The 27,036-nt window shown below is 38.9% G+C and overlaps 1 protein-coding gene across 1 annotated transcript; it reads left to right on the forward strand.

Moving 5' to 3' along the window:
• Positions 1-204: 204 nt before the first annotated feature.
• On the forward strand, positions 205-27,036 carry LOC120623462 (homeobox protein ceh-19-like). The gene is made up of 7 exons (XM_039889497.1): positions 205-273; positions 2,750-2,768; positions 22,298-22,463; positions 23,575-23,748; positions 25,319-25,512; positions 26,069-26,276; positions 26,770-27,036. Exons 1-7 carry the CDS (start codon positions 205-207, stop codon positions 26,915-26,917), a joined length of 978 nt encoding a protein of 325 aa, XP_039745431.1. The 3' UTR covers positions 26,918-27,036.

Below are 27,036 nucleotides of genomic sequence, written 5' to 3' on the forward strand. Positions count from 1 at the left end.
TTTTTTTAAGAGCATAAAAAAGGTTGTTTAAATTTTTTCTTCATTTTTATACTGGGGTTTTTAAGTATCGAATTCGCAATGTGTTCTATGAAAAGTTTCTATAATTCTTTGATTGAGTGGTAAAAAGTGTTTTTTATTGTCTGGTCTCCGACTGCTCTGGGTTCATGCCCTTTTGAGCCTGTTATACAGTGAATGGAATCGAGAATGCAGGACAGCCACAAGTCGTTCCTTATAAAGGACCTCCTGGGCGATGTTTTGAGACCAGGTGTAGGAGTCCCAGGTAGGTTACTATTTTCTTTTAACTGTTTATTATTAAATGAAACTCACTATTAATAAACTTTCAAAAATCCCGGGCAGTTTACATTAACTGTCTCAACCATCTTAAAAATATAAATCCAGATTTATTTTCAAATAAATTTTCCAATAGAAAATTTGCATAATAAACATTATTTATTGTATTATTATAGGCGGTGTTGACGCAAATTATACATATGTTTTACTTAATCACAAATAATCTTTTTTACACATTCGAAATAAAATTTGAACTTAGTGATATACGAGAAAAACTAAAGAATAAAACCTTAATTCAATAAAATAAGTACATTACATATAATTTACGAGACTCGATCGTCTTTTGTTTCATTAAAAATTCACTCACATCCTTTTTTCGAAACAAGAACACATAATAAATCCAGGTAATTTTATCTCCACTAATAAGTGTGATTGAAATTCTTTGTGATATTTTGATTGGTGTTCGACATAAGCGGAGACCTAGTTTGTGTTTATTTATAATTTTATTTATTATTGTGTTGTCCGTTTTAGAAATTACTCGATTACTCGAAATTACTTATCTCTAACTTGAAATGCGTTCTTGTTAAAAAGCTCTGAATTAAAATTTTGCTTTCGTAACTCGTAACGGCTACGTTGATTTTTACGTAGACTCTACGCTACATTGCTACGACATTCGTAACGTACATGGACGAGGAAAATTATATATTTTTCTGAAGTTAGATTAGGAATTCTGTAATCCCGCTTCCTGCCGGCCATCCTACATCTTTCTTCCCTTTATGTTCATATGTTATATATAGTATTTATAAAATATATTTGGATAAATTCTTTTTTTTTTGCAATAAATATGATAGGTACTAAACTGTTATAAATGCGAAAGTGTGTTTGTTTGTCAATCAATAACGCAGCAAGAGAGCAACGGACTGATGTGAATGTCTGCATGGAGATAGTTCATGGGCATGTTATATAGGTATTATAAATAGTAATTTAAATAGTAAGTTCTTTCTTCTTTGCATTTAAGCACCTCAATAATTTTTTCGGTAATCGAATTTATTATTCACAATAAAATTTTGTTAAATTTGACAAAGTAGCTTTTAGATCGTATCTTAACGTATTATCTAATCTGTTAAACAATTATTCGAGTTTTTGTCACGTGTCACGTTGTGGCATGCGAGATTTTTTTAGGTCAGGTCGCACGCGGCTGGTTTGTGATTTTTTTTCCTGAGTTCCGTCTATAGATAATCGATACTGAAGAAAAAACTGTGTTTTTTTTTTTCATTTTTGTCTGTCCGTATGTCTTTATTTTGGCCGCCATACATAATTTAATATAGTTCATCAATTCCAAGTGGGCAGCTGCCCTGGGCAGGACCCCACCCCTGGGTACACCGACGGTTTCACTCGTGCCACCTAAGGGTTATAACGAAATGCCCACCTACCACTTACACAAAGACAGAAACAAAGAACCAGATCGGCAGTAAAGGCCAATCAATATTTTTACCTAAATATTATTTACGTATTTGTCACATATCACGGTCTCATTGCACCAGGAAGCATCATGAAGCATCACTCTGGAGTTGTTTATTCTGGCTTGCTTAACAATTAATTATTAAAATAAATTATTATGTTTACTGAAATAAATTATAAAAAAAAGATAATCGGATTCGTGGCCTTTGGGTTTATCTATTGCATACAAACATACAAAAATATAATTGTAAGCCTATATAACAAGATAGGTGCCCCGTATTGTTATAAAGGTCTCCTAGAGGAGGGTTTCAGTCAAAAGTTTGTTTTTAGCAATTAAAATATTACTCGCTTCAATGGTGAAGGAAAACATCGTGAGGAAACATGCATGCCTGAGAGTTTTTGTCTGAAAGCTTCTGCCGAGACTAGTTACCACCCAACCGACAAAGTCGTACCGCTTAGCGATTTAGTGTTCCGGTGCGATGTCGCGTAACCCGATTAGGGGTATGACTACCATACTCCCTAACAAGTTAGCCCGCTACCATCTTAGACGGCATCATCACTTACCAGGGCACGATGTTGCATAGAATTCGATTTATTATATTAGGTTTATGTGTTTAATATAACTACCATCCACCTAACAGGTGGCTAACCTGTTAAGCGTAGACTTATCTATATATAGTATATATCTTAGACTGCATTTTCACTTACCAGGTGAGATTTTAGTCAAGGGCTAACTTGAACTGGAATAAAAAAAAATATCCATTAGCTCCACTATCCGGGCCAAATTACTGGGCGTGGTGGACTACGGCCCTAACACCTTCTCATTGTGGAAAGGAGACCCGTGCCTTGTAGTGGGCCATTAATAGGTTGATATGTTGACGATTATGAAAAAAAAAAAAACGTCTAGAAGCCAACTTTTTTAAAGTCGGGTGAAGCATACCTCAGCGGGATAGCTATGCATTTACATTACAGATAACTAATGATAAGTATGTATGAGAGAATACTAGGTAGCTCTCGTGACGTAAGGACGTATTCCATGTGTATTCTCAAAAGAAATTAATTCAATACAATGCAAATAATTTCACAAGAACACTAACTATCAAAAGTACCTCGATATACCCAATTATAAAGAAAAAAACGCATCTATTGTTACAGTTGCTGGCGCGTAAAAAGAACGCCGATTATAAAGTCAAAGTCAAAACTTCCTTACTCGCTGAAAATCTAGTTTTTGTAATTCTAAAAATCTTTCATCTAAATAACAATATCATCATCAACCCGGTTTAAAATAGTTTCAGAGTTTATCCATTTAATTCAAGCTTATAAATCTTATCTTCAGAATGATAATAGATGAAATGAATAAAAACTACACCGCACATAATTGTTCAGTTACAGTTTATTTTGTAGCAAACTGAATGTTGACGGCGAATACGTTCGCGTTTGTTTCAGCTTATCATGAGATATAGGCCATAATCTGCCGCTCTCTCTGCATATATATACATTAGTGACAATATCGGTTTTAAAAACCGTACATGCCAGAACAAGAACTTTCCATAGTTTAACTATGTTTAAATTACGGAACGATCTTGTTTCGGGATAAAATCCTTTGTTCGTCTTACGTATGCAAGAATCAAATCTGTGCTACATTCAAGATCAGTGCAATGGTTGAGCCGAACATAGGTAACTAATAAACAATAAGACAATCTCTCTCATTTGTAAAATTGTAGATAGTAGTATTGATTAATCAAGCTTAGTGTTTTTTCATGTCAGGCTAACAACACAACAACCAACTACAGAGGGTTTGCTCATAGACTCCACGCTGGGCAGGCGAGTGGGTGTTCAATTGTAGTAGTAGCACCGAGGACTTCGCTGCCCGTTCTTCCTTATATTTCTTTAGTCGCCTCGTAAGACACACGCGGAAAGAGGAGTGGTTGTGACAACTGTACCCTGATCTGCCGTCACCACAAAGCAAAATGTTTGTTTTTCTTTATATAAACACATTACTGGCCCACTACAGGGCACGGGTCTCCTCCCACAATGAGAAGGGGGTAAGGCCGTAGTTCACCACGCTGGCCCAGTGCGGTTTGCTGGACTCCATATACCATTGAGAACATTATGTTCACCACTTCTTATTCACCGGTTCATGCTGCAAAGCGTTCTTTTACCGTGACGCTGGTTATAATAGTTGGCGTCCTCGCAAATGTATAAATAATTTGTCTAATGAAAAATTCATTAAGGTGGTTAACTAATTAAAATACAAGGTACAAAATTAGGTCCTAATTTATTCACCCGCATGTAAGGGCGAGCGCACACTTGCAAATTACCTGCTTATTAGTGTCGCTGGCGGAGGCTCACTTGAGCACGCGCTGGATGTGTACGAGCCCTAATACCTTTTTGTTATAAAGTCACGAGGACTCTGCACAGTTCAACGGTCAAAATGCAATGGGTTCATGCTCTTTTTTGGTTCAAAAGATCGTTAGAACAACATTACAAATTTGAAACTTTATTTTAGTTACTTTATTGTGTTGGTAGTACCTACGATCATCATCGACCTTTTACAGGTCACAGGTTCTCAGAAAGAGAAGAGTGTAGGCCGTACCACACTGGAAAAGTGCGGTTTGGTCGACTGTCACGCCTTCGAGAATATGATGACGAACTCTGAGGCATACAGGTTTCCTCCGGGTGTTTTCCTTCGCTTAACTGCTTTAGATGCACATAACTTCGAATAGGATCTCGTAAAATGGGAAGCCAAAGTCTTGACTTAACAATTATTCATTGTAAAGTCAACATCTCCTGAGGATGCTCCGGTTTCGGAGCGAAACATGCGTACAGGGTGCATTGCCGAAGATCTATTTGGAGTGGAGGATAAGGATTGAAGAAGTTATAAATCACACCATAAAGATTGACCTGCTTTTCGCATAGTATAGCAAATGAAGCTCAATTTTCATAATATATGAATGCATTTCTTAATAAAAGCTTTAATGCGTCGGGAAAAATTAGAATATTTATTTTATTTCTGAAACAAACTAAGTGTGTGTTTGATTCTCTTTTTTTTTTTGTATGAACCCCAAATTTTTTTAACCATTGAGATACCTCTTTAATTTTATAAATAATGTCTTTCTTTAAAATACTCCCATACTAATCGAAAAAGTAGGCGTTGATTTTTTTATAATAATTTTGGGGTTTTAATGACCAAAAAACGAAACGTGTCAAAGTTAGATTATTTTTATGGAAAATTGTTTTTTATTTGGGGTTAACTTAATAAAAGAAAAACAATGTATCGATTCGAACTTAATTTCAGATAAATATTCAAATTAATCGGAGAACCAATCAGAAATCATTGTGTTTTTATTTAACAGGATAATTTGGTGATGTCTCTTTCACTAAAGCTTGATGCTATATTAATAAGACTCTTTAGATCTGTGATCAAGTTTATATAATTTACAAAAGCTCCACTTTTCTTTATAAAATCTACTTCAATACATTAAATATCAAAGTTTTTACAGTAAATTTATAAAGTGGGTAAATAATTAAACTTTTGATAACTATAACTTCATATTTGCCAGATATTTATTTTTATGACATTGAGTTGGTGATTATTTTGATATAAATACGACTGCACTATCGATGCACCGCAGTCCTACATAGACTCGAACGAGGCGAAGATACCTCCCGGTGTCTTAGTCGTTTATCAAAGTCATTGTTTCTATATTTTGGAGGCTAAAATATGGCATACCTACCTTGATATCTAGTTATGGATAGGTGTATAACCTATGCCATTGCAAGCAGCTTTTTCTTTTTTCTTCATTCGACGCAAAAACATAGATTTTGAATGAACATAAAGCATCAGGGTAGATTGGTTTCCACCAAATTACTTTCAATTTGATTTCACATTATTCAGCGGAAATAATATTAAAATTTACTGGTTTTTTAAAACTGTCTTAGGTATATGACTGTCGTCTATGCTACATACTTGGAAGTGAAAAGTACTTTCACCACGAGTAGGTATGTGACGTTGTTCGGCGGCCGGACCCTTATTTCTTTTAAGAGCAATAAAACTTAGGGACTTACTAACAAGGCGGCCGTTTCGTGACCACTTGCAAACGCAGTTCAATAACCTTATTTTTAGGGACCTTCGCACCTCACCAAGGAAAAAACCTTTATTCAATGTCGCTGTTCGGTTTCGAACCTATAATTTAAACAATATCATCATCGTCAGACAATGTGCGTCCACTGCTGGACATAGGCCTCTTTCAAGCAGCGCCAACTTTCTATATTTTCGGCTTTGCTCATCCAGTCGATGCCTGCCACTTTTCGGAGGTCGTCGCTCCATCTAGTTGGGGGGCGCCCGACACTCCGTTTACCGACACGCGGTCTCCATTCGACAATAATGTTAATGCCTAATGTTTATCTTTGCTAAATAATATAGTAATAATAATAATATTTGCCAAATTGTGGGTACATAACAAGAACACATTTCATTAAACAGACCCTTCACAATCGACTGTCACAGACAGTGTGCAAATGTTTATATAAAAAAAATTAAAATATAAATTACATTACAATTTAAATAATAAAAATACAATAATCAGATATAAGTAATAATGTCATTTTAAATTAATTAGGCAAATAAATACAATTACAAATGTTGTTATACAATTAGAAAAGTTAACTAAGTAGGTATAGTGCTGTCACTAGGGTATTATTTTACCCTATAATAGTTTTTTTTTTGTTGAAAAATTGCTCGCTTGAATTTTACTAGTGGTAGATTTTTGTGACAGTCCGGAAGTTTATTGTACAAAGTACCATACAAAATGAATTGTTTGAGAAGACAACCAACCTTTTTGCTGGTACCCAAAGTTTATATTTAGGATATGGTCTGCCCCTCCTGTTTGGATAAATTTCATTTAATGTAGGAAATAAATTATATATATAATAATACTTATAGAATAATAAATAGTATTAATAAATAGTACTTATAGAATTGTAGTTGTTTATTAGTAATCTTAATTTAATATCTAGATATTTTATTATCATTTATTTAACTCTTTATTTGTACACCACAATGAAGTTAGGAAAATAAAAAAAACAATAGAAATACAAAGACAGAAGTAGAATACAAAAGGCGGCCTTATCGCTTAGGAGCGATCTCTGCCAGGCATCCTTTGGATTAGGACAACATGAGCGGACAGGTGGTGTAAAATTATTATAAACGTACATTCAAATAGCTAAATACAAATACATAAACAAAATTGCACAAATAAGATATAATAAATAAATATCAAATAATAAACTAATATATACTCAATCATATTATGTAAATACTTATGAACATATGGATAATAAAAATAAACATAATCAACGTATAATAAATGTCGTCATTATTGTGCAAGATAATATGCTTTCACCGCGTTTTTGAATGTTTCAAGCGATTTCATCATCATTTCAACCCATTACCGGCCCACTTCAGGGCACGGGTCTTCTCCCATAATGAGAAGGGGTTAAGGCCGTAGTTCACCACACTGGCCTGGCACTGGTGCGGATTGGTGGACTCCACACACCTTTGAGAACATTTTAAGCAGAACTCTCAGGTATGCACAGGTTTCCTCACAAATGTTTTCCATCACCATTGTGAATAAATAGTAAGTCATATTTTATTTAGAAAAGTTAGAGGTGCGTGCTGGGATTCGAACTGCATATAGGTACATACGAATAACTAAATACCAATACATAAACTAATATACACAAATGCATCTAACATATAATAAATATAAAAAAAATATATATACTATATACCATAAAATAAATACTTAGATAAAAGTAAATAAATAATATTAAACATCGCCTTCAGTTAGACAAATAATAGCACTTAATGGTTTTTTTAAATATGGCCAGTGACTTTGACTGCCGTATGTTCATAGGAAGAGCATTCCACAATTCGATAGCTTGTACGGTAAATGAAAGTTTATAAAATTTTGTTTTGGGGAAAGACATACTCAGTGTCAGGGCACGATACAAACTTAGACCGTATTGCCCTTTAACAAAAGTGAACTTCTTTTTTATGTATGAAGGAGTTTTTAAATGAAACAACACACAGTACCGAAGCGAAAGTAAATTTTTAAATCCGAAATGGAGGTAGAATGGTTATTTTAAATTTTAGTTATATCTAAAGGGAAGTTAAGTAAAGCATCATACGGCTTCACTGGTACAACCAGGAATGGCTGTTCGTTCTCGTGTCACGACGAGGAGTAAGGGGATTTTGAGAGCATTTAGCACACAGGTTTCATGTGTAGAAGCCTGTTCAATACGCTCTGAACAAGGTTATTTTAACGCTGTTTGAAAATGCCGAGTGCAAACTTGCGAGCATGTTTGCTTTTATTGGCAAAGACGAAACTGACATCGAGCGCGAACGGAGGGTTCGCGCTTGATGTCAGTTTCGTCTTTGATGTTGGGGTTTAACATATTATGTACAAGATATTGAAATTGGTACGTTTCTTTCTAACGAAGTCAAATGGGTAGGACTTTGTATTTTACCCTACTCAAACACCATCTCACCACACTTTTTTTTTACAATGTACCATGACTTTCCTAGCGTCGCAGCCTCTGAGGCCACAGATTGATGCACTCGACAGCACCACGTCATCAGCATATTTTATATTATTCAAGCAAACAACGACATTGTAATAGCCAAGCCTCGTGCTGCTGATAAATAAATCATTAACCGTATATTGTGATTAATTTTAGTACGAAATCCAGAATCGCGATAAAAAATGCAAAATGTTCAAAATTGCATTTACATTTCAATTATGCCTTATAAACTTTTGAAACCTCAAGGTTACAACTTTCTGTTTGTAGTGACGCTACTGCACTTTTCGTAAGGACGGCAAAATAAAGGACGATGTATGGAAATTATACTCATTAGAAGTTTAACGCGGATAAATACAATCGCGGGCAACCGTTAATCGATAAGTAAAACTATTGAAAGCTGACGTCAGTGAGTGTACCTATACTGCAAATCTATATATCAAAAACAATAAAAACCGCACTCTCTATACAGTTTTTTCTCTATCGAGTGATAATTATTCAGCAACACACGCATATGCTCTTCAGAACAGCATGTCGCCCCTCACGGGCGCACGCGCCCCGCACGCGCCATCTTTGATTGCCGATTGTCGATGCATTCAATACAGATTACACAACTTTTGACTTTGACCATCGACAATTATTTGTTTTTTCTGTCTACCTACCTTTTGAATAGTTACGGATGCTTAGGTTTTTTGTTTTGAGTGTTTTTTTAATAAATGTGCAATTTACGAAGTTTTTTATTTACGAGTGTTTGTACCAGTCTTATTATATAAAAATTTATGATTATTTCTAAGATTTGTTTGTTTATTTATAATTGTTAAACTCTGAAATTACGTTTTTAACGATTTTAATAATTCTTATTATTTTATTTGTTCATTTATTTAACAAAGTTACATAAAAGGTACAAAAAGGTAAATAAAGGAAATCTTACATATATTTTGTTTCTTGTCAGTGTGACGAGGCGGTGTGTAGCATATACTAAGAAATGACCGTTTAATATCTAGAATTCATAATAAAACCTTCAAAAAATAAACAAAGTTAAAACAAAAGTACTACTATAAAACGAAGGAACTAAAATATAAAAATAACTAAGATATACTATTAATATTTTACAACTAAAAATTAAGATCTTAACGCTTGAAATTGATTTAGTCATTCAAACAAATTTAAAAGTCGAGGTTTTTTCTTAGCAGAGAATGATAGGGTATGAGAGAGTCCAGGAACTTGCAAATCATCGTTTACAATCTTGTGCAAAAAAGTGGTACGACGTTTAATATCACTTCCTTTAACGGTGAAGGAAAACATCGTAAGGAAACCTGCATGCCTGAGAGTTCTCCAAACATTCTCATGCGTGTGAAGTCCACCTGCACTTGGCCAGCGTAGTCTCACGCAAATATCTCCATCGGAAGCGGTCTTAAGCAGCTTCCTTCCAACTCTGAAGACCCAAAAGCCTGATGTCCCTCTCTACTTCATCACTCCACCTAGGATGTCCTTGGCCTCTACGCTACTCCAAGTTACACTTCATTAACTTCTTGGAGACCCTCTTTCGTCTCGACTCCTTAAGGAAAATAGCTTGTTAAATGCAGCTACTCATAGTAGTGTGTATTAACTGCAACGATACGGAAAACATACCTAATATAGGAGAAAACTTTAACCCGACCAATTCTGGCTCAATTAGACCCCATTTCAAACACAAATGACTCGTCATCCTGCAATAACGAATCGGCGGGCATTCTGCATAATCGAGAGATGTCCCGGCATAATGCCGCCGGCGTCCCGCGGAGATCTAAATTGCAAATAACACCGCTCATTTAGTAGGTATTAAAGTGGCATCGGACCTCTCGTTGTTTTATTACTTTTGAAATTCACTCCAAAGGAGATTTTTCTAATCTGGCCAATTCTTGTACGGTACCTTAAAAAAATAAGAAAAATCGGGAGAATTCTCGAGAAAAATAAAATAATTGAGTTCAAAAGAAGTAGTTTTAAATATGGCGTCGCTGGCGTCCCATTATCGTATAGTGTATAGTGAAAGCTTGTCACTTTAATGTCAATCATTGTAATTTTGATTTCTATTCATGTCGGTTATGTACTTTCGTAATTCGTTGTTTGACTTTTGAGTTATTTACAACAACCTCGCTTTCGTTTTCTGATATTTTGGCAGAATATCAGCTCGCAGCATGTGAGTCGCAACAATTTTGTCTATGTGACATATAGGTAGGTGCAATTGATCTGAAAGGTTTAGTTGTGTTGTAACAGAATTTTTAATCGATGCAGAACGAACGATGTTTTTTTTTTTTAAGATGAATAACATGAAATTTATTATGTAGCTACACGTATAGAATTATTTACTACCCTAAGTATATAAAAATAAAAAGATTACCTCGAAAATATCCGATGTAAAAGCTGTATGTTGGTTTAACTATGGTATTAACTTACATAGGCTCGCTTGGTTTTTTCACTTTCGGGTAGTTCTATCCCTATTTAACTATCTACTCCGAGTCCCTTGGATGATGCTTCGTTTCAAAACCCTTAAAATGATTTAGGCTACGCCTAACGAGCGTATAAAAATAGAACGGCGTGGTAATGATGACGAAAAGATTACGCCACCAATACCGCTGCGAGCTCAAGCCGCCACAACAAACGGTGAGTATCGCTTCACACTGAGACTTGACACTCGCCCACAAACGGGAAGGTGCACAAAAGCCCCCGCACATAAAGACGTCAGTTTTAAAAAAGGAACGACCATAGACACGAGTTTCTGCTCTAATTAATGCCTCGGGGCGTTCCGTTTCGCTCTCGAGCAATTGAATACGGGTCCGTGAATGGTGTGTTTTAGCGCGCGCGGAAATCTTGTCTATGACTGCGTTTGTGTCTTTTAATTTGCATGAAAATGGTGGAGAGTGGGCATTCAGTTTTCAGCATTCACTGCGGGTCGCTTTTCATAGTTCCTCGCTGGCTCCACGGCTAAACATTTTTGGCCGCACAGCAGCCTGGCTACGACTACGTTGCTTACAGCGGCATCATAGCGCGGACTACACCGCCGCTGCATATCCGGTTAGCCGCTGAACTTGGCCCGTTTAAATTATTTTGTACGGGTCCCATTCCAAATAGCTTCAAATAAATTTCTATTGATAAAACTTCTAAACTTAATACTAAGGTCATGTCCACGTGGAATGGTGCCAAGAATGCTGGCTGCGTTTACGCACTGAACCGCCAGCAACGAAAAAAATGAGCCAGCCCTTCTGTCACCAGAATAGGCTATCTACCGCGGTGTAAAATCTCTATTTATTATTGTATTTTTTGCACTTCGTCTCCATGGCCCCAGGGTGTCTACGGCAAATGGGGGAATTATGTAACTCTTTATTAGGGAGGCATACTTACGCCTTTTCAGCCATCTCAGCTGCGGTAGAAGCTTGATTTCAGCATTTAATTTGGTGGTTAAGTACAACATTTCGATGCCCCCTACAATAACCCAGTGTGCTATTACTAGACTTATTTTATGTTGAATTTAGCATCTATGAGTTGGGATACATGTATGCAATTATTTTCTGATTTTTTTTAGTGATTTTTCATTCAAAAATAAAATATAGAAATTTTTGGATATAATAAAAATAGGTCACGTAACATTACGTGTGTAATGGGTCATGGGGTTTGCATATTGTCATCACAGTAAGGCAAATTAAAAAAAAATGAATCTCGATGAGGATTACTTTGAGTTGGACACGATTCAGTCAACCCATATAAATCGATTTCACAGATTTCTTTATTCGAATTGAAAAAATCATCTGGCTTTATTTAAGCTATCTTAATAAATAAGGTATAGCACACGGATTTATTATTTTTGTGTAATCTATGGCAAATTGAATTAAGAAATATTTTACTTTGAATGGCCTGGATTTGGCGGAAATGGTGTTGAATTCCGCCTGCCACACCACGTCTATACCCGCTAGCCGAAAGTCGTGGCCATGCCGTAATGGCATAGCGGCTGCCGATTACTCGTTATTTTGTGGGAGGTGAAGAGGTTGGAATTCGAGTGTTTCTCTCGTTATAATTTCCGCATAAATATGTTTTAGCGAGAGATACTCGGCCGGGGGGACGCTGAGAACGTCTTAATGTTTTTGCATGAATTCCCGCAGCCAAAACATCGTTATATTTCATCGTTCTTTATCATTCCGCTTTTGTAGCGGTCGCTCGTTCAAAATGGAAACTTTATAGATATGAAATTATATTATGTGCTTGTGTTTATCTCACGAAGACCGTTCCGCTTTAATCCGTATGTGCTCAACTTTTACAGGTACAAAATTAATATTGTACCTGTAAAAGTTGTATGAAGAAGAAATAATCTATTGTATTTATCTATTTATTTACTTGCATCCATGCCTTAACATAGTCATGAGGCCCTGTCAGGGCGTAGCAATAAGGAACAGCTTGACCCTTATAATATCTTATTACAAATACACGATTTCAGGATTCTAATTAGTGTTAGTAGAAATATATATTAGATGTCAGATTTTTTAATTTTATGTAACATAATATGAGTTAGTTTTTTTTTTTTTATCTACTTTTTAAAATTTTAAAACGATTCGAAAATGCATGTCGTGATTTTGAGGTCTATAAAGTTAGAAATTTATGGACATAGCAGAAACATTTTTGTAATAACCATTCTTTGATTTTCCTCTTAAAATGGATGTCATTGTTTTCTTCCCTAATGATATTCGGTAGTTTGTTATAAATTATGATAATATCTGAAATATGGACATCTCGACCAACTATTTTAAGTTTATACCAAGGAAGTGCAAGCTTGATTTTTATACAGGTTCTTCAGTTCTTGTCCTGTATGTATATGGAGATTAGAATTAATATCTTTTGCCCTATTAAGTGCGGTGGTAATGTAGCGATACAAAGTTAAATAGATACCAACTACTACTACAGTATCGGTTTTTTAGATAAAGAATCGATCGACAATCGATTTCATTAAAATTGTTACAATTTTCCACTGAACTACTGTTTCAGTATAAAAAAATAAAATAAAAAAAGGAAATATAAAATAATATTTAGTAGTAATATAATATTTAGGTAATAATTTCATCACATCGACCCATCACCGGCCCACTTCAGAGCATGAGTCTTCTCCCACAATGATAAGGGGTTAAGACGCTAGTCCACAACGCTGACACTATGCGGATTGGTGAACACCTTCGAGAACATTTTTAGGCATGCAGGTTTTCTCGCGATGCCTTCCTACACCGTTCCGAAACACTTATAACTTAGAAGATATTGGTATTTGGTAATAACTTATCAAGTTCAAATTGCCTGTACTTTTAGAATAATCGACAAAATATCGAGAATATGAGATCGATGCAAAACATTTAACCGCCCTGTTAGCGACGCAAAAAGCCCTCTTGTTAATTATTCATTAATAAAATATAAATAATTAATATTATATAATTTAAGCTGAAATAAATGATTGTCTATGGTTTTAATAAATAATGTGCTAAAAACGGAACGTAGGTGGCGGGGGCGGCAAACCGTTATTCTGACATCCGCGGCGGTTCAAATGGTAGACGTTCACCGCAACCGACCGCAGCCGCATCGTTTAAACTTTGCCAACCGCTACACACGTTCTGTCAGCCAAGTCACTTAAAGAAACCCTGTGTTTTCACTTGCCCTGGCCCCTACAAGTGGTCTTCGAGCACGGATCGCAAGGTATGTTCCAAACTCCACCGCCAAATATGGTGAACACTGTGAAGAAACAGGACCTAGTTGAGGAGCAGGAGCAGAGCCAGCACACATGTAAGCAGGTGAAAAAGCAGGTACCCCTAAAGGAGGAGCTTAGAAAAAGGCTTTTCGATGAAGTAGAACCAGCTACTAGTGTTAAGAGCACTAGCGGCCACGCAGTGGCACCGAGTAGGGCTTCTACACGCAATGGCACGTCGAGAAAGTCAAGTTCAGCATCCATCCGAGCAAGAAAGACACGGCTGGAACTAGAGGCAGCGGAGGCGAAAGCGCGTATTGAGATGCAGCTAATTGAGAAAAGGTTGCAAGCTGATATGGCAGCACTAGATGAGGAAGCATACAGTCCACTACCGGAGAAGCATGAGGTGCGTAGCAATAATAATAGTTCTGTAGAGAAATGGTTAGAGCACAGTCAGCACGAGCAGTCAGCACAGCCCGTCCAGCAGGATGGTTCAGATTTAGGCGAGCTGTGCCCGCCCGCCGCTATAGGCGGTGGCACTGATGGGACTGTACACATGCTGGCTAGCGCACTCAAAGAAATGGCAACTATTGCTAAGCACAACGCACCACATGCACAAACACATAAGTTTTTAAGCCGTATTAGCACACAGAAGGATCTACCAACGTTTGCGGGCGACCCCATGGACTGGCTTTATTTTAAGCAAGCTTACGACGAGTCCACAAAAGTATGTAGCTTTAGCCCCAGGGAGAATCTGTGGAGGCTACGTAGTTGCCTCCGCGGACCAGCAAAGGAAGCCGTCACGGCGCTGCTGATTAGCGCCACCACACCGGACATAGTAATGTCAGCACTGGAGCTACAATTTGGTAACCCCGATATTATTATCACTAGAATAGTACAAGATGTCCAGAAGCTTCCAGCAATGGCACAGGAATATCATAAGGATATAGTCAAGTTTTCCGTTAAAGTTCAAAATTTCGTTGCAGCAGTCCTCGCTATCGGTGAAGATGAGTACCTAAAAAACATGAATATCATGTCGGCCGTGTTGTCTAAGTTCCCAACGGTTTTGTTATCAAAATGGACGGACTACAGCTATCCGCTTATAACCGACGGATCTAAAGCCAAACTCGTAATATTATCCGATTTTTTAAAAGAGGAAGCAGTTAAAACTACAAAAACCGCGATTAATATTAATAGCATCAAAACCGATCAAAACTTTTCAAAGCGAAAATATGCCGTAAACTATGTAAACAAATCTCATGTGTTATTACAAAGGGAATCTAACACGGACGCGGGTATGAAATGTCGGTTTTGCTACAGCGGGCCGAAACACAATCTACCGGATTGCAAAGTATTCAAAAAGGCACTACGAAAGGATCGGTGGCGTCACGTAAAGCGGTACGGTATATGTTATAAATGTCTGTCACCCACGAAGCACGACAGGGATATTTGCCCGGCGCCTGCTTGTGATAAAAACAATTGCGGGCAGGCTCATCACCGATTGTTACATTATGAGAAGAGCAGTACGGGAAATGATAACACTACGGGCCTACACGAGTCTTCTGAACGCGAACCCACTACCGAAGCACAACAAGTAACGCACATTAAAGAAAACAATCGCCAGGTACTATTAAAGGTTGTAACGGTACAAATACACGGACCGATGGGAACTGTAACAACTGCCGCGTTGCTCGACGACGGGTCAACTGTAACGCTAATGAACTCGGAACTAGCCGCAAGAGTGGGGCTACGCGGACATAGAAAAACTATGCGTGTGCGCGGCGCATGGGACACTAATGAGCTAGAATGCGACAGCGAGATAGTAAATTTCACTGCATCCAACAAAGACGGCCAGCTATTTACACTTACGGCGCATAGCGTTAGCGATCTGAATTTACCTGCTCAAGATACCTCTAATTTAGGTATTTCTCGATATGGACATATTTCTCAAATTAAAAATCAACTTAATCTTGAATATTATAAGCCACAGCTGCTAATAGGGCAAGATAACTATCACGTATTATTACCATTACAAGTTCTAGAAGGCAAACCAGGGGAACCGTTTGCTACTCTTACTCCACTAGGATGGTGCCTCCATGGTTGTACCAGAACACAATCCGTCAATTGTTTGTTGCATTCTACTCTGCTTCTCAGCTTCAACCACTGTGGCCTAGACACAGAAAAAGAAGACCTACTCCGTGAGATACATGAAGAGGTCCGACGTTCCTTCGCTATAGACTCCTTGGGGGTCACCGCTAAACCACGAGGGAACTCTGATGACCTACGCGCTCAAGCGGACCTGGAGAAAACGTGTAAATTAATACAGGGAAGGTGGTATGTTGGTCTGCCGTGGAGAGACAGCAATGCAAAGATGCCTAACTCGTTTACGTACGCCATGTCAAGGTTGAAGGGGATAGAGAAGAAAGTGAAAGCTGACGTAGGATATGCTTCACGATACAAGGAAAGAATCGAACATTTATTTCAAAACAAATACGCAAAACAAGTAGTAGACATATCTTGGAGTCCTAGAACCTGGTACTTACCACATTTTGGAGTCGATAATCCTAATAAAAAAAAATTGCGATTAGTTTTCGACGCTGCGGCTAAGTTTCAAAATGTTAGCCTTAATGATTACCTTTTAAAGGGCCCGGACCTGCTCGTTTCACTGCTGGGAATAATGATGCGTTTTAGGGAACATAGAATAGGGATAACGGGGGACATAAAAGACATGTTCCTCAGAATAAAAATCCTACCTGAAGACCAAGATGCTTTACGATTTTTATGGCGAGATACCCCTAAGGATAAATTAAAAGTCTACGCTATGACATCTTTAATCTTTGGCGCTAACTGTTCACCGTTCATCGCTCAATTTATTAAAAATAAGAACGCACAGAGGTATGAATCATCGAAGCCAGCCGCAGTAAAAGCCATCCTGCAGCAGCACTATATGGACGACTATATCGACAGCGTTGATAGCATAGAAACAGCGAGGCAGTTAATAAAGGAGGTTACTTCCATTCACGGACAAGGCGGATTCGAAATAAGAAACTGGACAAGCAACTTCAAAGAAGTTTTAAGTTACATTCCAACCGAAGCCTTAGGACCTACTGCTGTAAGGTTCGATATTGAACAGCATTCAGAACGCACTTTAGGTCTTATGTGGTTTCCTAAACAAGATACCTTAGGATTTGACGTATCATTCAAGCGTATTCCTACCAACATAGTCGCGGGTGAAAAATACCTACAAAGAGAGAAATGCTACGAGTTATTATGTCAATATTCGATGTGTTTGGGTTCTTATCACCATTCACTATTAGAGGAAAAATAATTCTACAAGAAACATGACAATCCGGAATTAGCTGGGATGAATCACTTACGGATGAACTTTATATTAAGTGGACCGAATGGCTTAAATCGCTAAAAGGTATCAGTCAAATATCTTTACCACGTCATTATCTCGCGGCAGCACGGGCGAGCGAGATGGAAGACGTACCTAGTGAAATGAACAGCGGGGGCAGCGGTGTTTACGATAAACTCGCATTACATGTTTTTAGCGACGCGTCAACAAAGGCGATGTGCGCCGTCGCATACTGGCGCTGGGAAAGGAATGATAAAATATACGTTGCTTTCATCACGAGTAAATGTAAGGTGGCGCCGATAAAACAATCACTATCGGTACCACGGCTTGAACTTCAGGCTGCAGTTTTGGCCGCTAGATTGGCGGACACTATAGTTACACAACATAAAATAAAACCACGAAATAAATACTTTTGGAGTGACTCAACTACTGTACTGCATTGGATAAGAAACGACGCTCGGAATTACCAAACGTTCGTAGCGCATCGATTAGGGGAGATTGATGAACTTACCTGCTCAAGCGAATGGCGTTATGTGCCTACCAGGCTGAACATCGCAGACGCTGCCACTAGGGAAGAATGCGACATGGCTATATTAGAAGGCGCATGGCTGTACGGCCCTAGTTTTCTATGTTGCAACGAAGCTGATTGGCCTGAAGACCTGCTAATATCTAATTCGACTGTTCAAAATGTCACTGAATATGTAGCTACGATAGGGAAAATTACACTATGCTTACCGGCCTGTCCTGATCCTGAGAGGTTTTCTTCGTGGATTCGCCTTTTGAAATCTACATGCATGGTGTTGGCGTTTGTGGATAAGCTATGCAGGAAGCGTACCGGTGAAGTGGACGGTGCAATGACAGACCGCGCGGAGAAGTTATTGATGCGGTACGCACAGGCTCAGTCATTTGTTGAAGACCTGGAACAGCTGAAAAAAGGAAAATCATTAGATAGGAAAAGTAATTTACTTACCGTATCACCGTTCCTCGACGAGCAGGGTGTCCTCCGGGTGGGAGGCCGCATCGATGCTGCGCCTGGAATAGCAAGAGATATGAAGCATCCAATAATCTTAGATGGACGTCATCCCACGGCAAGGCTTATCATAATGCATTACCATAAAAAATTCGCCCATGGAAATCACGAAACTGTAATAAATGAAATAAAGCAACGATTTTGGATATTGCGGCTTCGCCCAACGGTCAAAAATATAGTATCAAAATGCGTGCTATGCCGAATCCGCAAGGCGCGGCCGCAACCGCCAAGGATGGGAGACTTACCGGAGGCGAGGCTAGCACACCATCAACGACCCTTTACCTATTGTGGGTTGGACCTCTTTGGTCCTATGAAAATAGCTGTCGGACGATGGCATCAAATAAGATATGGCGTGCTATTTACATGCATGACTGTAAGGGCTATTCATATAGAACTGGTGCAAACACTTACCACGGACTCCCTAATAATGGTCCTTAGAAGAATGGCGTCGCGACGTGGCTGGCCGTCAAATTTGCTATCCGATAATGGATCTAACCTGAGAGGCGCAGCTAATGAATTGAAGAAGGCGATGCATGAGTTGGACCAGGACATACTGAAAAAGGAGGCCGTGAATTACGGCACCACGTGGACTTTTATACCGCCGTTGAGTCCCCACTGGGGTGGGGCCTGGGAACGCCTGATTAGAAGCGTGAAAACGTCGCTCAAGGCTATCCTCAAAGAAAGAGTTCCAAGAGAGGAAGTCTTAATCACTCTGATGGCAGAGGTCGAACAGATAGTCAACAGTCGACCTCTCACTCACGTCTCTGTTGAGCCTGCTACCACAGAGGCGATTACCCCTAACCATTTTCTTTTAGGTACTTCCTCGAACCTTCCATTGCTCGGGGCATTTGATGACTCCGATTTGTTCCTGAAGAAGCAGTGGCGCATCTCACAGCTCCTGGCTGACCAGTTCTGGCGTCGCTGGGTGAAAGAAGTCCTACCACAGATGCTACCACGGAAGAAATGGCATCACGAATCCCAACCACTACAGATCGGCGACTTAGTCGTCATCGTCGATCCCAATATGCCGCGAGGCGTCTGGCCCCGAGGCATCATCGAGGCGGTGCTGCCAGGAAGGGACGGGCGCGTGCGAGTGGTGGACGTGCGGACGAAGTCGGGGCTGCTAAGGAGGCCTGCAGTACGCGTCGCAATCCTACCTGTTGGAGAAGAGTGCTGAGCCCAGCACTGGGGGGGAATATGTTAGCGACGCAAAAAGCCCTCTTGTTAATTATTAATTAATAAATTATAAATAATTAATATTATATAGTTTAAGCTGAAATAAATGATTGTCTATGGTTTTAATAAATAATGTGCTAAAAACGGAACGTAGGTGGCGGGGGCGGCAAACCGTTATTCTGACGTCCGCGGCGGTTCAAATTGTAGACGTTCACCGCAACCGACCGCAGCCGCATCGTTTAAACTTTGCCAACCGCTACACACGTTCTGTCAGCCAAGTCATTTAAAGAAACCCTGTGTTTTCACTTGCCCTGGCCCCTACACGCCCTTAGCTGCTAAACTGTGAGGTTAAACCATACAACCTACTCACAATAAAGAAATGTGTATGCTCAACCTTTGCCGAACGGGCTTTGTTTGACATCTCAACTGTACCAACACAAAAATGTTGATTCCATCTTAAGTTTAAGTTTTTCAGATTTTTTGAAAATTGCATTGGGTAGGAGCTCGACTTCACTTTCGGGAGGCCGAGTTCGAATCCCAGCACGCACCTCTCACTTTTAAGGTGCGTTTAAAGTAATTAAAATATGGCTTGCTTCAACGGTGAAGGAAAACTTCGTGAGGAAACCTGCATGCCTGAGATTTCTACATAATGTTGTCAAAGGTGTGTGAAGTACACCAATCCGCACTGGGCAAACGTGGTGGACTAAACCCTTCTTAATGTAGGAGATGATCCGTGCTCTGTAGTGGGCCGGTTATGGGCCTATGTTTTGATTGAATATTAACCTAAAGAAGAAACACAAGAAAGGCCTTTAATGATATATTTAAAATTACTGCACTTTTGTACCATTTTTATTTTCAAGAGAAAACGGTACAAGTGCTGTAATTTAATAGGCGTACTGCCTTAGACCTATGGAAATAAATATCGTTAGCCATATGAAAAATATGAACATATACTCATATCGCTTTCTTATAAATTATATCGCATCTAAATAAACTATGAGATTTTTGCTGTTGCTGATGTAGGTATACATTTTGCGGTTTATTATTTATTACTTAGACAGAAAATATATATATATATATATATATACATATATATATATATATATATATATATATATAATATACTGGCAGCAGCGTAGTGGTAGCACAGCGGACGCTGCTGCCCCGTTATACTCCCTTAGTTGCCCCCAACGACACCCGCGGGAAGAATAGGATAGAATATTTATTCGCTAAACATAGAATATAGCAAATATCTTCTTCTTTTATCTATCTATATATATATAAAAGAGAAAGTGTGTGGGTATGTTCCGTATAGGCTCCGAAACGGCTGGAACGATTTCAATGAAACTTTCAGGGAATCTCCGGATTGACCTGGCGAGTAATCCTGTAAAGTTTGGTGACGATCGGAGCACTCCTATTTTTGAACTGTCAAACTGTCAAATACAGCTTTTATTTACTATGATGATATTTTATTGTTGGGTGTACATGGGTGTAGATAATGATTTTCACCCGCTCGAGAAGAGAATAGAAGAGAATGAATACGGAGAGAAATAAATAATTTAATATATTATGAGACTTAAATTAAAAAATTAATGATGTATGTTTATTGTTTAAATAAAAAAAAAGCAAAATCTAGCCCTAGGGCTACATTTTGCTTTTAGTTCCACCCAGTTGCATGGATCGTGGTCACGACGGGACTGCGTAGGTACGAGATTTCAAGTTGGATGTCACGGATAGAATCTGACTACCCGCATTCGTGTTCTTTTTGTCGATATTTCATGAAATGATCGACACACTACACTGACAACGTCACTTTTAAATTGAGTAGCTGTGCGATGCTTTCTTGGTTTGCAGAATTCTACCACTGGATTCCACACACGTGAGAAGAAATGTTGATAAACCACGAAAATCTTACTTTAAAATCTTTTATTAAAGATACATTCTTGAAATTATAGAAACAAATTACGACAGTTATTTTGAATTAGAGATCAAATAAATAATCGCGATGTATTGAACAAACAATATAATTCTGAATTCTCAATTTGAAATAATAAATTATAATTAATTTTACGTTTTAATTCTCAATTGGAAATAATAACGTTTTAATTCTCGATTTGAAATCATAAATTATGATTAATTTAAGAGTAGGGATTGACTGTAATCTGATCTGCCGTCCAACCAGGCACACCCACTATGCTTAGCTCTGAATTTCTCTCACCTATGAGAGCGAAGTTGCCCAGCTATGAGACACTGACCGTCCTACAACGCTGATCTGACTTTCAGAAAGTGACGCCTGTTTCTATCCAAGGAAGGTATAGGGCTTGCTCCAACAATTCTTTTCTATTGTTGTTGGTGAGCTAGCGGGGCTAAGTGGTGATAGCGCAGTGGGTAGGAACTCGACTTTACTTTCGGGGGGGTCGAGTTTGAAACCTCTAACTTTTCTAAGTTTTATGCGTTTTAAGTAATTAAAAATATCACTTGCTTAGACGCTGAAGGAAAACATTGTCAGGTTTCTTGCATGCCTGAGAGTTCTACATAATGTTCTCAAAGAAATGTGGAGTCCACCACTCCGCACTTGGCCAGCGTGGTGGTCTTAAGCCCTTCTCATTGTGGAAGGCGACCCGTGCCCAGTAGTTTGCCGGAAATGTTCGATATGATGAGCTAGCGGGTGGATGGATTCTATATTCGAAATGTTTGTCCGTAGGTACGGCTCATGAGGTGGAAGAATCAGTGAACAGATGCGACTCCGCTGCCACTCACAACCCTGACGACTCCGACGCTGATGACGACATATCGGTGGGAGACAACCGCTCCGAAGCTTCTACGCCGAGGAAGTTACAGAGCTCCTATGAAAACGACCCTGATACCTTGTGCGTGTAATTACCAAGATTATTTTAAAACACATTAGGTAACTATCCCGAGACAAAGGCGACCGTATCTAAGTGAATGGACTTCACTTACATCTCACTCAGGATATTATAAGTATTTTTATTCTACTACTAGCTGTTGCCCGCGACTTCGTCTGCGTTTGATTTTGTTTTTTGGTGTGGCATTTATTTTAGTTGAAGATATAAAAAAATTAAAGTATAAAAGTTCAGTATCGCTAAGCCTTAAATGAGGGGTTTGCTGTGTGTGACTGCTGAGTTTTGTCCTCTATCTCCAACCACAGTTTGGGCAAAATTAATCACATATTATAACCTCTATAAATAATAATTTGTCGGAGTTATGGTGTAAAATCGTCAAACACTCCTCCCCTCTCCCAAAGGAACCGAGCTTAATGTCGGGATAAAAAGTATCCTATATTACTTCTAGCACTTCCAAAAATATGTGTACAAAGTTTCATGAGGATCGGTTAAGTAGTTTTTGCGTGAAAGCGTAACAAACAAACTTACATTGACAATTATAATATTAGTAGGGATAGGGATAGGGATACATTGTTGAAATAATAATGGGGCGAGAAATTGCTGATTTACTTGTCGGCTAATTTACAGTAAAATTTGCCTTTTTAACTGCGCGTAGTTTACCAGCTACGCTCAGCTCAAAGTTCGAAGTTACAACGCATATTGCGCCGACCATGCAAGTGATCAGATCTGCGGTTTAGCAGAAGTTCCATGTGTTGTCTAAATAACGATGATTTTAATGATAGACCATTAGGTGGTGCAGCGAGAATACAATTTAAATTTAAAATAAGTATACAAATATAAATGAAATAGTATTGTATTATTGAACCAGCTTTCTGAAATTTTTAATAAGTTAAGGGCGTCTTTGAATCGTCAAGTCTACCTGCGTTATTATAGAAACCAGGTTATAATGAGAATGAACCAAAAAAATATTAGACGCAAACGCAAGTATTTGACGCAAACGCAACTATTCGACGAAAACGCAATTATTCTACGCAAACGCAAGTATTCGACGCAAACGCGGTTTATTGAGAGATCTGCGCGCGGAAACACATTTTTATAATTATTGTATTTTGAACAGGAAAGCGGACCAGAAGCTGGCCGACTCCGAGATCGACCGAACCTCCCCCACGGAGTTTTCCAACAGAATATCAAATTCAGAATACTCTTCACCTTTCAAAGAAGATGACCACGAGTTCGAAAGACCGGGAGAACCAATGAAGTTATACGAGGGCTCACTTTTCCAACTCTACAGGTAATACTTTGTGTGTTTTCGTTTTGACGGTCGTTTGGCACAGTGGGCAGCGGCCCTGCTTTCTCAGTCCAAGGCCGTGGTTTCCATGCCCCCAGCTGGAAAATGTTTGTTCACAAACATTCACGTTCATCAACTGAGTTTTTCAGTGTCAGGGCGTTTATCTGTATATTATAAATTTTTTTGCCCGAGAGTCGCAGGTTCAAATCCTGTCGGTTCCGAAAATTTTTATATGCATTTTAAATTTATAAAATATATATAGCATGTATCACCCTAGCATGTATTGTCATAATATGTATATATATATATAATATATTATTATATATATTATATATGACAATACATGGTGGTAACTAGCCACGGATGGAGTTTAGGAAATCCGGGACCTACAAGTAAAAACCACAGCACTCACCGCTGCGCCACAAAGGTTGTCATTATCTTGTAGTTAAAAAGAGAATCTGGCTACAATCGCTTAGAACAATATTCTATGCTTCTGAGCAACCTCGACCTTATCGTGATAAGGTCGAGGTTGCTCAGAAGCATCCGGCTACGTTTTCAAGCTTCACAAGAAAGAAACATTAATGTTAAATTTTAATGTTAATTGTTGATGACAGAACAGAAGAGCACCTTCTGATTTTCTTGCTGACTTCTCCTCGCTAGTATTTTTTTCTCAAGTAGTAGAGTCACTACAAAGAGACTTATTTGACGTTACTTAGTGTTTTTTCTTTAATATTTTGACATTTTGACTAGTGATTATGAAACTTTATATTTGGCGCGCTTGCCTAGAAGATGCCTATTCACTCTTGAGTTGAAGGTTCATAGATTGCAGGTATCAGGGAAGACGGAAGATGCCATTCCAGACATATGCGGTGCGTGTTAGAAAGGAAGAAGCAAAACGATTCGCACGTGTTGATGGTATTTCAACGACCTTACGTTGCACATTCTTTCAGTGCCTTGCAGTTCGATGATAGAAACGAGGATGCTTCTAGAGTAACCCTAGGAAATAAATAAATTTAATTTTGTATTAAAAAGGTTCTCACCATTTTTTTTTTATTATTTCACTACACCTGGTAGTAAGTGACGATGCAGTCTAAAATGGTAGCGTGCTAACCTGTTAGGGAATATGGTAGTCATACCCCTAATCGGCTTCCATGCGACATCGCACCATAACACTGTTCGATGCCCACTAATATGCATCGAAACCGGTCCGCGGGTCGCGGGCTCCGCGGGGGGCGACCCGCGAGCTCTACTTACGTGGCCCACACCATCATTCACGCATTGGCGGTCTCAGTGCATTTAGTAACAAAATAAATCCTAGTAAACCAGCAATATATATATACCAAGTAAACCAGCAATATATATAGTCCAAATTATATATACACAGAACAAACACTAAATCGCTTAGCGCCACGTCTTTGTCGGCAAGGTGGTAAATAGCCACAGCCTTAGCCAGAGAAAATTCTGAAATTATAAATTCCCAAATTCCCCTGCCGGGAATCAAACCCGGGCCTACCTACTTAAATTCACAGCGCTCACCGTTTTTTATTTTTTTATTTTTTGGTATACCACACAGGCCTCATACCGATAGAGAAAGTCATAAAGAAGAAGAAAGTGAGAGAAGTGCTTTCGAGCTAGCGGGATCTCTCTCTGACAGCATATATGGAAGGTCGATGGATTTGACGAAGGGATCGTTTCAGTCGCAACTGCTGGCTGGATTCGCGTCGGTCATGGCGGGAGGGTCACAGAGGGATTCGCAAGATCCAAACGGTATTTATTGCTAACTATTGTAACTACTCTATATATATAGTCCATCAACACGCACTCGGGCAGCGTGGTGAATTACGGCCTTAATCCCTTCTCATTGTGGGCAAAGAGACCATGCGGTGTAGTGGCCCATAAATGGGTTGATATGATGACGATGATGACTATAATGTAACAAAAGAAAACTAGTTAATGAACTCACCTCAATTGCAGTTATTAGAGCTTTGTGACAGAGCTCTTTCGGTGAAGTACTACAACCATGCTTCTTTCTGCTGCTAAGCAGCATTGTTGCTGTGATCCAGTCTGAAGGGTGTGGGTGCCGGTGTAATTACAGCCACACTAGGCACATCTACGCCTCAGGTTTATGGACATTGGGCAGCACCTAGCAGGACGTGTTCCTTGAATTCCCTGCAATTCTGGGGGAGACCCGTGCCATGTAGTTATGCCATGTAGTGACCTGTGCCATATAGTGACCCGTACCATGTAGTTACCTGTGCCATGTAGTGACCCGTACCATGTAGTAATCCGTGCCATGTAGTGATGAAAATGAATGTTCACATAGATCGGCAATCTTCAAACCGCAATGGGGGCACGCCAACCTCTGGGCGGAAGCCTCGTCGTCGTCGAACAGCCTTCACGCACGCGCAGCTGGCGTACTTGGAGCGCAAGTTCAGGTGCCAGAAGTACCTGAGCGTGGCTGATAGAGGAGATGTCGCCGATGCGCTTAATCTGAGCGAAACACAGGTCAAGACTTGGTATCAAAATAGGAGGTAAGAGTCCTGACAACTTTACTTTTTATCCTCATCCAGACAACTTTTCGTCGAAAAGTAATCAACGCCGCAGAATTAGACAAACTTTTTAATTAACCTTATTGTGTATAGTTGATTTTCGAACATCTCCATTAAAGTTATAAAAAAAAAAAAAAACATTTTTTTTATTATCAGCTGAATAGCAAATTTTGATTTATAGATAAGCGATATTTTTCATTTTAGAAACAGTTCATCTACGCGTGATTTTTGAAAGATATACCATTTTCTCAGTGTGATTTGAGATTCAGAACACATACATGAGAGCAAGTTAGACAGTCTACTTTTTAAATAGTCATTGTACAAAACTTATCTGGAGAATTAACGGTATATTACTTTGCCATAAATTTAGCTGATAAGTTTTGTACTCTGAAACATATTAAATTTTTATATAAGAATCTTTTTAAAAGAAAGCAAATTCACGAGACGGATAATCAAAATAATGTGCTTTTTCTAGAACAAAATGGAAGCGTCAGAACCAGCTCCGTTTAGAACAACTACGTGCGCAGGCGGCGAGTGGCGAGCGTGAACTGTCCGCTCACGCGCTGCCACTAGCCTGCGCGCTACTCCCACCCTACCCCGCTTACATGCACTGCCATCTATGAACAGGATGAAGAAACTAGTCTTGCAAAGAAAGAAAAGAACGCCGAGAAGTATGCAGCATACGAGATTTTACAGGCGGATTTTCCATTAGTTTCATAAACCGTATGCGGGATTCCCCGCA

This window comes from Pararge aegeria, chromosome 4 (assembly GCF_905163445.1).
Source record: "Pararge aegeria chromosome 4, ilParAegt1.1, whole genome shotgun sequence".
Lineage (NCBI taxonomy): Eukaryota > Metazoa > Arthropoda > Insecta > Lepidoptera > Nymphalidae > Pararge > Pararge aegeria.